Genomic DNA, 18056 nt, shown 5'->3' on the forward strand with positions numbered 1-18056 from the left:
ATTTGAACACGACGCTATCGAGAATATTGGGGCATTTCATTTAAAATAAGTAAGCTATTTGGGTTTGAAGTTATGTAACTTTGAAGGTCTATTTCGAGAGTTAAGGAAATGTTTTTTTTTTATATATTAAAACACATCAAAACATAGCTTATTAGGTTCTCTTGGAGCCTCATAACATTGATTTCGACATTCGCAGCTATTATGGTTCAGCATCAATTTCCGCTAGTTCTTGCATCTATTAAAACTTTCGAATTTTCTCGAATAACTCGGAAACGGTTAATTTTTGACATAAGACCCTTTACATAAACTGACTTTAAAATTGGCGATAAATCCCAAAAAGTTAAAAAACTGGGAGAGTGTATTTAAAAAATATAACTTCGTATTATCACACTTTCACGATGGACCCTGTACGTTTGAAAATAATTTTAAAATGCGTACCTCTTAATAACCTAAAACTTTAATATTAAATATTTACTTATAAAATTCACATTTACTGAGATCTTGCACTTTGAGGCACTAACGAGCAACCCCGTATTCTGAGCGGTTCTTCAGTGAAGCCGGAGTCTCTTTGTAATATAAAACTACCTTTATTTCCCCTAAATTTGGCATGGCGTAAATCTTCAATCGCCTGCTACTTTCTTTGAATTTTATTTAATTCAGACAAAATGAATCGGCAAGAGAAAAGACCCCACCATCTTTTTTTTTAATTTTAAAAACGTTATTCTTTGCGTTTTTTTATGATGTCGGACAGGTCCAGTTTTGCTATGGGTAACTATAACTTTGATTATCCAATCGTTGTTAAAGAAGGTAATTACTCTGCAAGAACGGTAGATGCGCTTTAGTATGTTGGAAGTATCCAAATCGCAAAACGTCCAATTTAAAATGAAATTAGAACGACTGCGGAGACACACGTGTTTCGATTTGTTAGTTTAATCAGTCATGGGTGCGAAGTAGGAATTATTATATCGCGTCAGCCCTAAGATATACATACAGGCTTTTGTTTGCAGCTTGGAAAAATAGATTGAAGGGAGAAAATGGAAATTATAGGCTGGTATAACAGTTTTGCTGTTTGTAGCTTCTCCCAAATAGGTGTTTCCACATTTTGAAAGTTCATACAAGATTTGCATCATGGTATTACTATGGATGTTGGTTCTAGTCGTCTAAATTAATTGGAATTCTCAAGACTAAACAGAATGTTTATTTAAGAACATTATGGTTCGTGTAAGCAAAGATTAGTACTGCCGGTGTAAGCTGTTTTATAAGTAAAGGAGGCAGTTGAGCTTATTAATAATATTGCTGTAGTTTGTTTAATTCAGAGGTTTTTTTCTTTTTCTTGACCAATAATTATAAATAAATCTGCAAGAAGGGTGAGTGGTGTTGGATAGAGTCGAGTGTCTATATTACAGCCTGGACCGCAGAGTAAAAAGAGTAACATTGTTCTCTATTGCATATGTCATTTTTGTCAATGTCAGTTGGTAACTTTATCTTAAGTTAAACAAAAACGAAATATGGTTAACCGCTCAATTTTAAAACTTATAATATTCTTTTGATATTTTTTTCCTAATAATAGTAACTATAGCACATATTAATATTATAAAAATACGTAACAAGGCAAAGTGCTCCATTGTCTTAGTGTAATAATCAAAAATTGGAAGTTGTAGTTGTAGGTGCATTCATTAGAACATTACTTCTTAAGTACATTTCCACAACAAAAGTTTGTATTTTTAAAAAGCCGTTTTTTGTTATTTTTTTTAATCATAAATTTATTTATTTTTAGCTCATACACATGCAGAATTGATAAACATAAAGACATATGTAGAGTCAGCATTTTATTTTTTAGTTTTTACAGGGAATTTTTCCAAAATTACCTGCATATTCATCAATAAATTTAAAAATTTTTCATCAATTTCATTGCAATTTACGTTTATGTAAAATTTCAAAACATACCAAAACCTATTAATCAAGAAGATGACGGGCAAACTATCAAAAAGGGCCAGAAACCCACAAGCAGTTGATAATTGGTTGGATAGTTTAGAGCTATACAGGAAAAGTGTTGCATATGATGAGACATGCATGTTTCGAGCTGTAAGTGAGCAGGTAAGGCAAAATTATAACTTTTTAAATAGTAATTTTCCTATAGTTACAGTTAGAGGGAGTTGTTAATGTGGTTGTTAATTTTTATCAAGTGAAGTTCTCTAATACAGGGTAATTTTCCAGGAACTACATTGGTTATTAAAGCACTATATGCTAAGAAATATCTTGTCCTACATAGTGTCCCCAATCTTTTTTAAAATAATAAAGTTGACATTTAACTATGATAGTTATAACTGAAAGTTGAAATTTGAATTAACTGTCTTGCAAAATATGTTATCAACTCAATTACTATCTTTTCTGATTTTCATTTGCAATTATTGTTTTTCCAATGGTATGGTTACTGCTTTGCAAAGAGTGTAGGCACTAATAATAGGAAACTTTCAAAACTTTTCACTAAAATACCGAAAATAAGTTCTCTTCTCTAAATAGAGGCCCTAATTCAAAATGTGTGGTGAGCCTTAAATTTGTAGTTATAACACTATGTTTTTCTTCCAATGTTTCCGTAACATATGTATCTTGGGAGATTTTTAATTTAGAAATTATATACTACTAAGAAAGTTAAGAAAATAGGTTTCATCCCTATTTAGAACTATCACTTTTTAGGAATATCAAATCTTTATATCAAAAATTTTTAGTTTCACCTGAAAATATATAGGGCGTCCCTGAAATAATTGTAAAACACTTAATCAAAAACTTCATAACCAAAAATAAGCCGTTTTAGGCAACTTACCTAATCAATGGTGGCTACTTATGTCACTATAGAACACCAAAGTTCTCAAGTTAATATCGATTTTTCGGAAGAATTGTTAACCGCTTTTATCACTCTTCCCTAATTTTGACACCAAAAGGTATTATATAAATTGGCGTGTTTTGACGTAAGCAAGATTTTTTTTTAATATGCGAAAATATTAAAAATGTCGTGCGATTGACAAATAAAAGTTTTTATTTTTCTTACAAATAACTTAAATTTTTTTCTTTGCTGTTAGCTAACTTTGTTTTGAAATTTTTTTGTTTTTTGTAAAATGGTCGTCAGGCAGAGTTTCTTTACAAAAAAAGAAAAAAAAATACAATATGATGCCCAAAGTATAGATAAATTTTTTGAAACGAATTTATTTAAGAATTTATGAAAACGGTCAATATTTAGAACATTTGTTATAAGAACTAAACTATGTTTAGTAGTTATTTATAATTCAAACTTTTGTCGTGGTTTTGTTCCGATTGAACAGCAATGTATACAAATATTAAATAATATTTAAAAAATATTTGATTTTTTAGCTCTATCTCTTGAAAAAAGAAATAATAGAAAAATGAATTAAAAGAGTTTTTATTTTCTTAAAAGTGTACTATTTTTTCTTAAAAAAGTGTCAATGAACTACGCGCTTTACGCTAGAAGTAACATTCATATTTGTTTATTAAAAATATGTGGTTTTAACCGCTTCTAGTTATGAACGCCTACAAAAAATTTTTCAAATATTTCAAGCGGATCCATGTAAATTATAAAATTTTTCTACTACTATGCGAGTAAATCGTAAATAACGTGAGGATAATTTATAATGGAAAATCAATAATTACAGGTAGGTGTGTGTAATTATCGAATAATTATCGTGGGTAATTATATTCTCTAAAAGTTTTCAGCGATGACATGATATATTAGCACAATCACGAGGTACGTGCTATGTGCTGTTTTTATGATTTTGAAATAAAAACAGATTAAATATAATTTCTAGAGATTGGCATAATTATTAAAAAAATTCAACAAGTTTTTGGTCAAATAGTGCTTAGAATTCTTATTTTGTTGATATTATTGAACTTCATAAGTTTTAGAGAAAGCATTATATGCTATTCGAAAACAATACATGTTACTTTGCTAGAAGAAATTACGCCCCGGTCACAAATTTTTGCCCGTTCGCAATATACTTTTTACTGTTCCACGTAATATACTAATCATTTTTTAAATACAGTTTTTAACACTTCGTAGTTCTGTAAGTATTAATACTTTTTCAGAAAAGTGGTGAGAAAAAAACTGCCTGTTGTTTTAGTTTTAATGGAATTCCTAAGTTAACTCACTCTGTATTATGGTTTCCGAACAACCATTATCTTTTTTATTTAAAATTTTTGTGTTCTGTGACAATGAAATTTCATTCTCGCCTTCTTATTCTCATATAAGGAACTTCTTGCTTCTTGTTTATAAAGATGCGGGATTAATTATTTTAAAATCGCATTTTATTTAGAATTAATTATCTTATGTCCGAACCATCCTCTATTATTCATTGAAACTTATACACAAACTGCGAAAAAAAGAACATTAAAGGAGCTTAAAAGTCTTATATAGGTATGGTAAAAATTGAGTTTAAGGAAAGGTGAAATACATTTTAAAACGTTTATATCGTGAATCTCATATATCATTGCCTTTAAAAGGCTGGTAAGCTTGACTTGAAGGAATATGTTTGAAATCGATTTCTTTCTTAGTTATTTGACTGTCAAGTTTTCCACGAACGCGTCCGTAAAGAATGCATAGAATATGGAAGAGAGCACTATCAAGAATTTCTTGATACTCTTAACGTGAGCAGAGAAGACTGGTTAACGCATCTTAATATGCTTGAAAAGCATATGGTTGTATGTGGCAACCGGGAGATCATTCTGATTGGTCGAAAATATAAGTAAGTAAATAAGTAGATACGGAAAATGACACTTTTCCTGTTAAGTTTAGATTAATTTAACACAAAGTAATCATTTGATGAAATAAAAAAACACATGCCGAATTTGAGATACTGTTTTTCCCTTTAAGTCGAGATGTATTGATTGTATGTGCTAATCAAAAACAAGTAATTGATATCACCAAACGAGATTTACCTTCTGAACCATTAATGCTGTGTGTCATGGACGATGATCACTATGATGCCGTATATAAAAAAGCACATATCACCGACACTGGATTTTGCCAGTGTAAGTTGCACTTGGCACTACCTAGAATTGATTGATTTATAATAAATTGCTGCGTTGAAATTTAGCACTAGTTTACAAAGTTCTCTATGAGAATGTTTTCAAAATCGGAAATGTTGACCGAATAGTTGATGCAATGCTATACGAAAAATGTCCAGTTATCACACTCGCTGAATTTGAGGACAGTAACAAGAAGCTTTCAGGGGGTGTCGATGATATAGACAATGCTGTAATTGCGCCATTTCCGTTTAAAGTGGCCAAGGCCCTCGATCCGAATATTTACAGGAATATTGAGTATGATTCGTGGAACGATGTTCGCAAAGGTATAAATTATCGATGAGAAATATTTAAACCACTAATTTATGTTCTAAATTTAAAGAATTGCGCCTTGGAGACTGGTATAAAGGCGACGATAAGCTGAAGCTGGGCACTAAGTGCATTTTGAGTAACATCAATTCCAGAGAAACTTTGGATTGCTATATTCAACAATTCCATCAAGATGATGATAAGTGTATTGTTTATATTACAAAGTTGGCCGAAAAAAGACTGGTTAAGTATACGGATTTAGCTCCAGAGAATAATGCAAAACCATGGCCGATACCGTTTAGGTAAGAAACGTTAATATTTGTAGGCAATAAATTACGCAACAAATGGAATGATAGGAAATTTGGAGTATATTTTAAACAAAATTTGTCTAATAGGGTTGAATGGATTTTTAAGTCAAACAGATTCGGGTATACCCATCCTAGGATTTTCGTTCAAAGATAATCGAAGAATTGTTACATTGAATTAAAGATGTAAAAACTGATAACGTTCTTTAAGTTCCTTAATATTGTTACTGGTTTTCTTGTGTAATTTTTCCTTCACTTATCTTACACAAAATCAAAAAACCAACGGCTTCAAATCTGATGAACTTCTTGCCCATAGTACTGGCCCTACTAGGTTGATATATACAGGGTGTCCCACAAGTGTTTCATTATATTTCAGTGGGTAATAGTACATTGAAAAATAATATGACTCCCTATATAAACCATATCCCAATAATGCTTCATTAAGAAGATACAGGGTGTTAAACTTTACTTAAAAAATCTAACTTTTATTGATATATTCAAAACCGTTTGAGATATGTAAGTGAAATTTGGCATGTTTTGAGAGTTAATGTAGACGCATTTATTTATGCAAAAGGGCTATTTTTCGTTTCACCAGTGACGTGCGTACGGACACCTCTCAGCACATTTTTAAAGAAAAACATGATGCGCCACTGCTTTTTATCAAAATAAAAATTATTTTTAGAAGTTTAATTTCATTTAGAAGAAAAATGCTCACTTGACTCTTTTTCGTCCGACGTATCGTTTGCCAGTAAAAAATTGAATACCGTCTATATGCACGATATTCTCTAAATGGTTTTAATAATATTAAGTTTGTTTTAAATATTATTAATTTGCTATAACATTATAGAAATTGTTCAAATTGGTGGCCATTTTGTTCAATACATAATTGAGCTCGCCTGTTCATTGATACTCTGATACGTTGAAATATTCCAGGTGTGTTTTAAGTTTAACACCCTGTATCTTCTTAATGAAGCATTATTGGAATATGATTTATATAGGGAGTCATATTATTTTTCAATGTACTATTACCCACTGAAATATAATGAAACACTTGTGTGAAACCCTGTATAATTAATTCTGCCAAAAACCAAATTATGTGCTTCCATTAATAGTAAGTTTTCCATAAATTTCATTAAATGTTCATTTCACATATAATACTATGTATCATTGGCAATTTAAATTTTCGCGATAAATCCAATATATTAAAAGGCGATTTCTATGTAGTCAGTACCAAAGATGAAATACAAACCTTGACTGATGGTTACGCATTTCTGTAAATTACTCCACTCATAGTTTAGAAGCGGATTAAAGAACTAGCGTTTGAAGACATCAGGGTGTCCTTTTTACGAGCTCAACCATGGGGATCTCGGTTATTTGAAGCGATACGATGTCGGTGAAATTGAGGCAAAGTTACACATTTTCGAGCTTTGTGACATGCCGTTTGAAGAATTATACAATTTCGATTACGTTGGGAAATATCCGGAAAAATACGATATTTTGAAAAAAGGTTATTTTTTTCTGGACTTATATGCAGTAATAATTGAAAATGGCTGATACATTTTCGTAGTCACTTTTTTCCTCGACATGACAGTATCAAATTTGGAATCGACGTTTCGATTTTTCGGAACCATCATCAAATTTATTTTTTCTTATGGGCGCCATCTTGGACTTTCACATTTTTGGATTCAGCTTTTTTTTCCGATTATAATGATGTATCACATGATAAGATTCGGACTTGTCGTTTAACAAAAATATTACAAATCCTGTTTTTTCAAAGAGTGCTCTGGGAATAACGTATAAGCATTTGTTTCGATAAACAAATTTTCGACGTTCCGACTGAATATCATTTAGCGTCGCATACATTTACAAATTTGATATAATTTTCTTCTCAAAATGCCTTTTTCAATTGACGAAAAACGAGATATGCTAGAAATTTATTACGCCTCGCATTGAAATGTGCAAATTATTTCTGAAACATATCTAGAGCGATATCCAGAAAGGCAACTAGCAAAAAATTACTTTCTGTTGCTTTACCGAAATTTAGCCGAGTTTGGAGCATTTTCTAAGTCTAGACGACGAGTTAAATTTTCAAATGGGAGTTGTTGGAAATTGTGAGTATATTTAGTGGAATTGGGATTAACAAACCAAGAATTCACTAACCGAATTTACTTATAAACGGCACAAACACTACTGCGGTACAAGCATCGTGAAAGATTACAAGAAATATTTCCCTTTTTATATACACGTGAATCAACTTGGTGCGTACACAGTATGAGTCAACACTGCCGAAATTATTATTTATCTATTACTATTTAGATTTTAGTTTTGTACATTGATTTTAATTTAACAAATTCAACAAGAATGAAGCGAAAATTTTACAAGCGGCAAGTAAAATGTTAACACCTTCCAAAAAATATTAAAGGGCAAGGAAATTAATTTTTCATTAGATTCAAGATAATACTTCTACATCGATAAGGATGATAGCAGAAGAGATTAACATATCTCATCAGGCAGTATGAAGTTTTAAAAAAACAAAAATATCGCCCTTTTAAAATTCATATATCTCAAACATTGCATCCAGGAGATACTGAACGGCAGGTAGCATTTTGTAGAAGCATTTTGCAAAATCCTCATTTTCTCTCCAATGTGATCTTCTCTGATGAGTGCAAGTTTACTAACTCAAGCGTGTTCAGTCGACATAATGGACATGTCTGGTCAATTGAAAATCCACGAGAACACCAGGGTCGTCGACTACAAATACGCTTCGGGTTAAATGTTTGGGTTGGTCTATTTGGTAATAGGATTATTGGTCTTTACATTTACGAAGAAAATTTGAATGAAGATGGGCATTTACATTTTTTGAAAACCCATCTTACTGACTACATTGACGAAAACATTTGCATCAACCGCTTGAATAACGTTTGATTCCAGTAGGATGGTGCTCCGTCACAATTCTAGAAGAGTAACGGATTACTTGCAAGACCTATTTCCAGGGAGGCTCATTTCAAATAATGGAGACATATATTGTCCGACACGCTCACCGGATCTTTTCCCATTAGATTTTTATTTATGAGGAATTATGAAAGATCTTTTTTATAAATTTGTATCCACTGACATTAATGAGTTGCGAAGAAATATCTAACCACTTTGAGAATTAAAATAAGAGGACGAGATATTTTAAGATTAATGCACAAACTAAAAAGACGTATGCGGCTGTGCTTGGAAGTGGATGGCGAAATCATTGAGTATCTCTTATTAAAATTAAATTATATTAAAAATTATCAGAACAAAAATATGTATGTTATTTCCAATGCACTCGTTGCAAACACAGGATTTATAATATTTCTATTAAAGGGCAAGTCCGAATCTTAACATTTGATACATCATCGCAATCGAAAAAAAGCTGATTTCAAAAATGGGAAAATCCAAGATGGCTTCCATAAGAAAAAATAAAGGTGTTGATGGTTCTGGAAAATTGAAACGTCGGAATCCAAATTTGACACTATCATGTTGTCTGGGAGAAAAAGTGACTATGAAAATGTGCCAGCCATTTTAATTTTCTATTCAAATGAGTCTAGAAAAAAAATTAAAACCTTCTTTCGAAATTTCGTATTTTTTCGGATATTTCCGGAAGTAATAAAAATTTTACAATTCTTCAAATTGCATTTTACAAAGCTCAAAAATGCGCAATTTTGCCCTATTTTCATCGATTTCGTGTCTCTTCAAATAATCGAGTTCCCTATGGTTGAGCTCGTAAAATGGACATCCTGTATAAGAATTTATACCTGCTGAGAAAAATTGTTTTTATAGAAAAAAGTATTTTTCCTACTAAAAGTAGCCAACATTTTATAGCTCATTTTGATTATCATTTGTAAGCAAAAACAAATCTTTTTTATACTGGATGATTGAAAAGTAGTTTAAAAAATTTCAGGATATCAGGGAAAAAAATAAAAATAGTTTTTCAAATATTTAAACTTTAAAATGTGTCATATAAAAAATCTCAAAAGTATTGTTTTCTTCACAATTTAATAGGCAATGGAAAAATGATTTTTATTTTCCGAGAAACCATTGGAATACTTTCTTTTTTTTAAACTATGCTAGCAGTCACCCCTTGAAGTGCGTCTAAGTACTTTTGATAAACATGAAATTTGCCTCATGATGTACAGTGATAAATTATACCGCTTTTATAGCTACCCCGTATTAGTAAACTTTTAAAACGTATTATTTTGTAAAGAAGCTAAAAAATGGGTCTATCCGTAACGGCCTTCTTTAGGGTTCTTTAAAATTTGTTCAATGATTTTAAGTTTACACAGGGTTATGTTTTACATCAAAATTGAGTTGTATCTACCGGTTTAATTGTTGAGTAGTTTGTAGTGGATGCTTTCAGGTCTTTGAAATACTTCGAATCGGCTATTCAACGTAAATAGCTAGCTCAATTTTACAGGAACATGTGAGAGTGAGACATACTTTGTAGCTTATTCCGGGTGCTTCCAGATGCTAAACGCATTCAATGATTCAAATTAACTAAAGAAACAGTTAAATTTAAGCAAATTATTTTTGTATTTTCAAATATTGCAATCTCTTTCTATTTTATCTCACTATTAGGATTTCATTACTTTACTTTAGATTTACCAAAAATCTGACATTAAACACCACAACTAAATTGGCACCTATGGAAAAAGTAAAGGCAGTGCGTAACAAAAACAAGGAAGCGAGACAACAGAGCAAAAGTGCCATTGATTTGGCGAGTATCAAAAAAGACGACATTAGTGGTTTTCTTGGAGCTCCTTTAGTAAGTGCATAAAGTGTTAAAACTTTGTTTAAAAGGGGTGAAACGGGTACTTCACCGAGTCAAGTGCGAAAAACACCTTCCGCAAGTTTAAGACTTCGCAGTAAAGTTTTGTCTAAGTATAAATATTACTATTTTTTTAAATTGTAGCAAATTCAAGGCACTGTCCCAGAATGCAATAACGTTAGCGTGGCAACGGAAATAGCAGGTTTGACACATTCCACTTCGGAAGGACTTGTTACGCCTGTTACTCCCGAATGTGGAAGTTTTTCTCAGAGGTAATTATCGGAAAAAAATATATATATCTTAACTACAATTAATTTTTAACTAAAAAATAATGAGTATGTTTTCAAGTTTGTATTGTTTTCAATTTTTAATCGTTAATGAGGAACAATAGTAGTTATTTTTTGCTGTAGGTATCAAGTATTAGAAAGAGGTTTTTGTACTTTGATTTATAGGTTCCAGTGGGATCAGGCAAACAACAATTCACCTCCGCAATTGACGCCCTTGCAGTTCGCTTCTTCCGAGAATTTGTATTATTCTCAGGTTCCAGAGTCCGTTCAACAGAATCAAGCGGCATCAATTTACGAATACAAACCAATGGTCGCTTCGGCTCCTGTTACACCCAACGTAATCTCGTATCATGGTAAGACAGGGTTGAAGGACAATTTTTATTTGGCGTTCGACAGTGAAAATTACACAAGTTATTTAGGATTAAAAGAATTAGCGTAAAATAAAAGATGGCGAATGAAACTATGTAAACTTTTCTTTTAAATCAGATTGAATCAGTTGCAACAAAATATTCAAAGAAAAATATACATTAGGAAAATTGCTGTATCTTAAAAAAGGTTGCCATACGCCAATTATTTAGAATATACTGAGTACTGTGAGTCGTGGTGGCCATAGAATGTGTCCAGGTAATACGGAAACTCTGAATTATTGCGGAAAATGTTGGAGCAGTCTGAACCAAATTTAACATTTATGGATAAAACTAAATTTAAGAATTAGCAGTAATTTCGATGATGTTGACAGTTATCAGGTCATGCTTAGTTTTTCTAGTTTAAACGGAATATCGATGTTTTCTTAAGTTTTTGGAATCGTGTTGTTATTTCCTATGTAATAATATTGAACATTTCATTTTAGTATGACTGGTAACCTTTTTGTTACAGATACATCTTACCCATTCTACTTTAACTATCACGTACCGCAATATCCCCATTACCCACTCACCCCCATCACTCCTATGCCCACGTGCCCCATCACCCCAAATCGGCCGGAAAATCAAGAACTGGCTGAGAACTTCTTTCAAAGAAGTCCCAGCCAGCATTATCCGGACTTGGGTACTTCCCTTACTCAACCGCTTAGAATGGTACAAAGTCAAGATCAGAATGTGGCCTATCTACCACACACACCTCAGCCGGTCGATGTATACTCACCCATGGCAAATTTATCAGTAGGTGAGTCCTTGATTGATTGTTGTTTTTGGCTGTTTTGACAATTTTGCTAGAATATATTCTTGCAACAAACAAATTTTCTACTTTCTATTTTGCTTATGACCAACTTAGATATACTAGCCCTAACAACTATATGTTAGAACAAGTAGTAATTGTTCAAAAAAAACTCCTCTTTTCTAAATTTTGAATAACTTCATGTCATTAAAATGAATTCGAGTAAATAAGAACTTTTCATCGGTAGATTTAAATTATTTTAATTTCGAAATTATAAATATTTAATTGTCTAATGTTTGTTTAAATACTCACTTGTCATGGAACCCTGACAACTAAATATTGGAACAAGCATATATTTCTCCCGGATTTTTAAAGTTTTACTCTACGTTCCATTTAAAATTCCAGTCAATAAGAAGATAATAGAAAAATAAATGAGTCACGAGTATATTACCGCGAAACAAGTTCAGAAGTCAGAATCACAAATAATAGGGATTATTCGGAAATTTAATCGAAATAATGGTACGCGAAAAAGCTATTGATGCAAAAGTGAGGGAAATTATAATTGTTGAGTACCATAAAGGTAAAACAATGCGTAAGGTAGCAAAAGAATTGTCTCTCTCAACAACGAGCGTGTTCAATATAATTAAAAAAAAAAACGGAAAAACCGCAAATATTAACGTACGTGTAAAAAGTTCAGGTCGATAAAAAGTTGTTTCTGAAAGAAATTCGAAACGTTTGATTTAAATATATATGACAGGAAAAAGAAATACTTTGCGAGAAATCACTGCAAAGTAGAATAATGAATGTGGTTTAAATGTTTTCAAAGAATGTTGCGGAAAATATATCCACAAAGGTGGTTTGAGTTTTTACAACAATTGTCGCAACTATTCTGAACTAATTTATTTAAATGCCAAAGAAAAACCATCATTAACAGCGACTCAAATTAAAAACCATTTCACTTGAGCCAAATCAAAACTATTATGGACAAATAATGATTGGAGCAAAGTAATATACAGCAACGAAAGCAAATATGATGTTTTTGTAGAAGATTATCGAAACCGTGTGATTCGAAATAAAAATTTAGCTTTTCATAAGGACTGTATTAAATGAACCGTAAAATTTCCGCAAGGCATCATGGTGTGGGGTTGTATGTCCGCCAAAGGAGTGGGAGAATTGCAATTTATTGGAGAAATAATAAATGCAATCAAATACTAAAATATACTTGAACGTGTCTTGCTACCAAGCGCCGCAAAACTGTATCCGACCGGAGACTTAATCTTTCAGCAAGACGGTGCTTCCAGTCACACTGCAAAAGCAACAAAAAAATGGTTTGGCGAAAATAATGTTAATATACTGTCACATCCCTCCAACAGCCCTGATCTTAATCCTATTGAAACTCTGTGGTATAAAATAAAACAACTCAGAAATAACCTTCAGAGAACATTACCTCAATTGCGTTCAAAATTACAAAAAATATGAGATAGTTTTATACCCGACATATGCAAGAAACTTATTGACTCAATGTCGGGTAGAGTTAAGGCAGTTATTCGTGCTAAAGGAAGTGTCACATCGTATTAATTTTTATGTTTGTGCTTAAAAGTTTCAGTTGTGCCAATATTTAGTTGTCATCGTTTTTCGACAAAGAGCGATATATTTAAACATATCCTACAAAATAGTTATAATTTTTAAATAAAAATAATTCACGATTATTAGTTCGAAGCGGTTACTAATTGTTTGAATCTGTGTAATACGATAAATATATATCATTTTCACCAAAAAAGATGTTTTCGTAGAATTACTGCTTGTTCCAACATATAGTTGTTAGGGCTCGTATTATGTAAATCAGGTTGAATTTTAACATTTATACATAAGGAATTTAAGGTTTAATTGTGTATCATTAATTATGGAATAGCTTAGTAGTGTATACAGGACGGTCCACATTATACTATCAAGAATACAATTTTGATCTGCAGGATGTCGCAGTGAAAAAAAGTCGAGAATATTTTTTGTTTGTTATACTTTTGTCGTGAAGTTGTTGATTTTTTCGCCACTTGTGGTGGATCATTGGCTTCAGGACACTTAAGAGAACTGAAATTTGGTAAAAAAAACTACGCAGTTATAATAAAAGAAAAAGTTTATGTTGGAGACATGAAGTTCAAACGTCGAATAAAACTCTACTAATGCAATTTTGTAGGTGAGAAAGTGTCCATAATAAAATGTCCTTATTTTAAACATACATATATTATTAAAGGCGCTCGGGAGAAAACAAAAACGATTTTGCAAATTTTTGGTTGTTTTCCTATATCTTCGGAACTACTCGGAATGGTGAACTTATCCATGATAAGGTGTTGTGTTGGGAAGTCCTTGAATCTTTTTGGTTTCTAATTCTCAATGACCACTGTCGTATTTTAGGACACCCTGTATATTACACGAATTATCTAAAATTGCTAGTGATCAGCATTGGTGTAACTGCCTCTTCTTTAATACGTTATTTTCCAGGTAGTTTGGTACCTATTCATCAATTTACAGACTTAATCAGGAAAGCGGCACATTTTTTTTTGTTGTATTATTAGTACATTCAAAGGATGTTATGAATCTAAAATTATTCAATTTATGTATATACTATGTTATACAGAAAATACCTGGAATTCAATGTCAGAATATGGAATTTACTTAAACTGTAGGTCATTCTCTGTAAGAAAAAAGTTGATTTGATCCACTTATCTTCATTTTAAACCTTATATAACTCAAAATACCAGCAAAAAAGCTTATCAATTACCACAAAACTATTATACGAATCTTTTTTCGGTGTATTTATTTGTTTATGGTTCATATGACTATTTTGTTAACTAACTATATATAGACGTACATATTTTTTTCTTATCTAAAAATTCTCTAAAATCTAAAAAAGGAGAATGAAACAATCTTCTAGTTAAATTTTGTTCTACAGGTTTTTTCCGGACTTTATGGTATATACATATATATTTAATCAATTAAAAAATAAGAATCACTATATGGTTCGTGAGTGCAATACGACCTAAATCGTGTCTAAGTGCTATTGATTATTACCGATATAGTTTACTAAAAGTAATTGGTGGATTCTTCTACTTAGTTTGAAGCTCATTTTATTAATTTAATTTTATTTATTAGAGGGGTAAAAGGGGGCTTCTTAAGAATGATTTTTTTCTAATCCAAAAGCAGTATTGTTGTATGGTATATAACACGAACTCTCCAAAATTGGTGGCGATTTTTAGTGATACTACAGAATGTCGTACGGTAGATTTTTTCAGGCAAATTATAAGCTGATCAAATTATTTTTTAATAGATGAAAAATTAATTTCATATTATGAAGAAACTTTAGATGGTAAAAGATTCCCAGAAAAATTATTGCCCTGTAGATTTTCACAGATTTTTTGGTGACATGTGATTTTTATCAAACTATATAGAAACTATAGAATTACATGCGCTCCACATTCAAACTGACTTTATCAAAAATTGCTACTAAGTACTAGTAAGAGCTGAAAAAAATAAAGATTTTGGTAATTTAAGTTTATGTACTATAAAGTGGACCGGTCTGTATGATTGTGTGATCGGATAACGAATACACGAGAGGAAAACTTTACTGGCACCAGTTTTAAGCAATTTTGTGTCAATTAAATTACACAGGTCCTCCAGTAATATACACAACCGCAGTTCCATCACCCAATGTAGCAGTAGTGGTCCCTTCATCCCCTACTGGCAGTTATGGTCCCTCAACCCCAATACCTCCACCTGGGTATATTTATCCTCCAAACGAGACGGTTCCTCAAACCCAGTGGTATGGGTCAGCAGGTGTAGACCATCATGCGCATATGTTTATTTTTCCTACTCCCAATGTACAGGAACAATGAATTTGCCTAACATTTTGATGAAATTTCAGTGAAACCAAACATATAACTTGTTATTTCAGTATTTACTTTATTGTCCAGGAACGCGTTAATGTTGATTTCATGTTGTTCCTCGAAGGAAATTGTTGCTTTATTGTTTTTTTTTTGTTATGAGGGACATTCAGAGGTTGTCGACTCAATTGGCAACTCTAATTTTCGGTCGCTTAGAACCTTTTTCTATATTTATTTGATAGGAACTGAAATCATTCGTTCTAGTTGTTTAGATTAGAACCTAAACCAAACGAATGCTATAGTAGAATGCAGTTTTTCCTTTATTTTTGTTATTCTGAGTATCTTTAATTTAAAGTTTTGAAATGTATTTTCTTTTTAAAGAAACTGACTGTATCATTAATAAGACTGTGAGCGCTGCCTAATATAACAAATGTTTATATATAAATACCGGGTGCTTCTGAAACGCGGTTCGTCACAATACTCATGTTTAAACTAATTTTAAATATAAGGCATAGTTGCCAAATTATCCGAGTCTAAGGTTCGCCACTGCTTCAAGTGACATAAACGAGTTTTTTATTGGAGTCTCCAAAAACGATGCGACACCTGATGACGAAAGTGCGAGTAATACTAATATCAAATGAAATTAAATAAAAAGATTTTTTCATGTTATGCAGTTAAATTTCCTAATACATAACTTGAAATATTGGCCACCTTACATTAGAAAAAAAAACATAAAGATTGGTTTTGGATGAAAAATTAATTCATGCAACATTGTGCTTTAAAAGTTGCTTTATTTAGTCTTGAAAATTACTTGGTTTATCTGACGCAGTTGCCAAGTTATCCAAATTTAAATCTGTGGTCTTTCCGGCAAATAAAGATCGATATTTACTCGTAACTTAACTATTTTACCATTACCTATATTCAGTTATTTTGTGTCAAATTTGACAACAATGTTCTCCAAAAACTCACAAAAAGTGGTTTGTAGTTGTGATAGAGTCATTTTAAGAAAAACATTTTTTCGAAAATTTTCCACACATTTTTTGGTAACTTTTTCGGTAACGGAAAAGTGGGAAATTCAATAACAAAATAATTAAGTAAACTCTTTAAAACATTTCATTTCTCTAGGTATCAAATTATAAGTGATACATCTGGCATTTGGAATATTTCCATCCACAATTTAAAGTTGTGCTTTTCCCATACTCAACTGACCCCGAACATTGAAAGAATGAAAAATGTGGAATTCCAATATTAATAAAGTGACATGTATATGTCCAGTTTGACCTGGCAATGGATAAAAATTGTGTTGAACAAAAATAGGAAATGTCAACTTTATATATCTGATGATTTGCGGATAGGTCAAAAAATCATTACTATTCTTAATTTATTTGTGAATCTTTTCGACAATGGTATTTAAAGGTGGATATTAGCAGATTGTACGACAACTGATCTTTCAATGTTCTATAGATCAGGAAGGAGATTCAGAATATTTCTGCATATTATAAAGCAAATTTACTCTTTTTGTATATATAAAACTATAAGAGCTTTTTGTTGGGGAAACTGCTACAACTTCTCGTTAAAGTAGATGTCAAAAAGCACCGTCACATTTACAAAGCGGCAAATTTTCACATCACAAAATTGTATTTAAAAAAATTGGAATTATTATGTAGCAACTTTCAAACACAACTTTTATGTTTAGTATGATTGTATAGTAAAATTTTCATTATTTGGATAATTTACTGCAGTGTTTCCATATACTTTTTCCAGTATACGAACACTTTTTCAGGATTTCCTTCACCCGACTGAAAATAATAATTACATGAAGTTTTGATTATTTTATTAATAATATATAATAATAAGATGTGGGAACTTCAAATTAAATATGAGAAATGACCCATTCAACGAAACACATTTTTGTGCAGTTTACTAACATATGTGATCTTTGACGTGATGAAATTGTGATAAAAGCCGAGATATGAGCCAACAGACTGATTGTGATAAGTCTCACTTAAATAAGTATTATAGCGCCTGAATATTAGATTTTTTTTAAATTTAGCTTCAGTTAATTAGATAAACTTGTTCTGCAGTGGGTATTTGCAGGATAAATTAATATAGGAAAAAATATGTGTTGTTTAGTTATGTTGTTTATATATTTATATATATATATATATATATATATATTAGTTCGTAGTTATAGTTTTGAGAATTATTTTTTATTTTGTTGTAATTCGAATCGCATTTTTATGTTTGATAAAATATACATTTTCGACATTTATAATCTTTTGTGTTTTATGGA

General features: G+C 31.4%; 1 protein-coding gene across 1 annotated transcript; it reads left to right on the top strand.

Moving 5' to 3' along the window:
- The first annotated feature begins 1432 nt into the window (after positions 1–1432).
- On the top strand, positions 1433–18038 carry LOC136339599 (protein ovarian tumor locus-like). Its single transcript, XM_066282983.1, has 11 exons — positions 1433–1714; positions 1778–2097; positions 4564–4754; positions 4883–5040; positions 5106–5360; positions 5417–5645; positions 10275–10440; positions 10588–10715; positions 10896–11083; positions 11607–11894; positions 15552–18038. Exons 2-11 carry the CDS (start codon positions 1969–1971, stop codon positions 15773–15775), a joined length of 1956 nt encoding a protein of 651 aa, XP_066139080.1. The 5' UTR covers positions 1433–1714; positions 1778–1968; the 3' UTR covers positions 15776–18038.
- The last annotated feature ends 18 nt before the right edge of the window (positions 18039–18056 follow it).

Source organism: Euwallacea fornicatus, chromosome 6 (assembly GCF_040115645.1).
Source record: "Euwallacea fornicatus isolate EFF26 chromosome 6, ASM4011564v1, whole genome shotgun sequence".
NCBI classification, from domain to species: domain Eukaryota; kingdom Metazoa; phylum Arthropoda; class Insecta; order Coleoptera; family Curculionidae; genus Euwallacea; species Euwallacea fornicatus.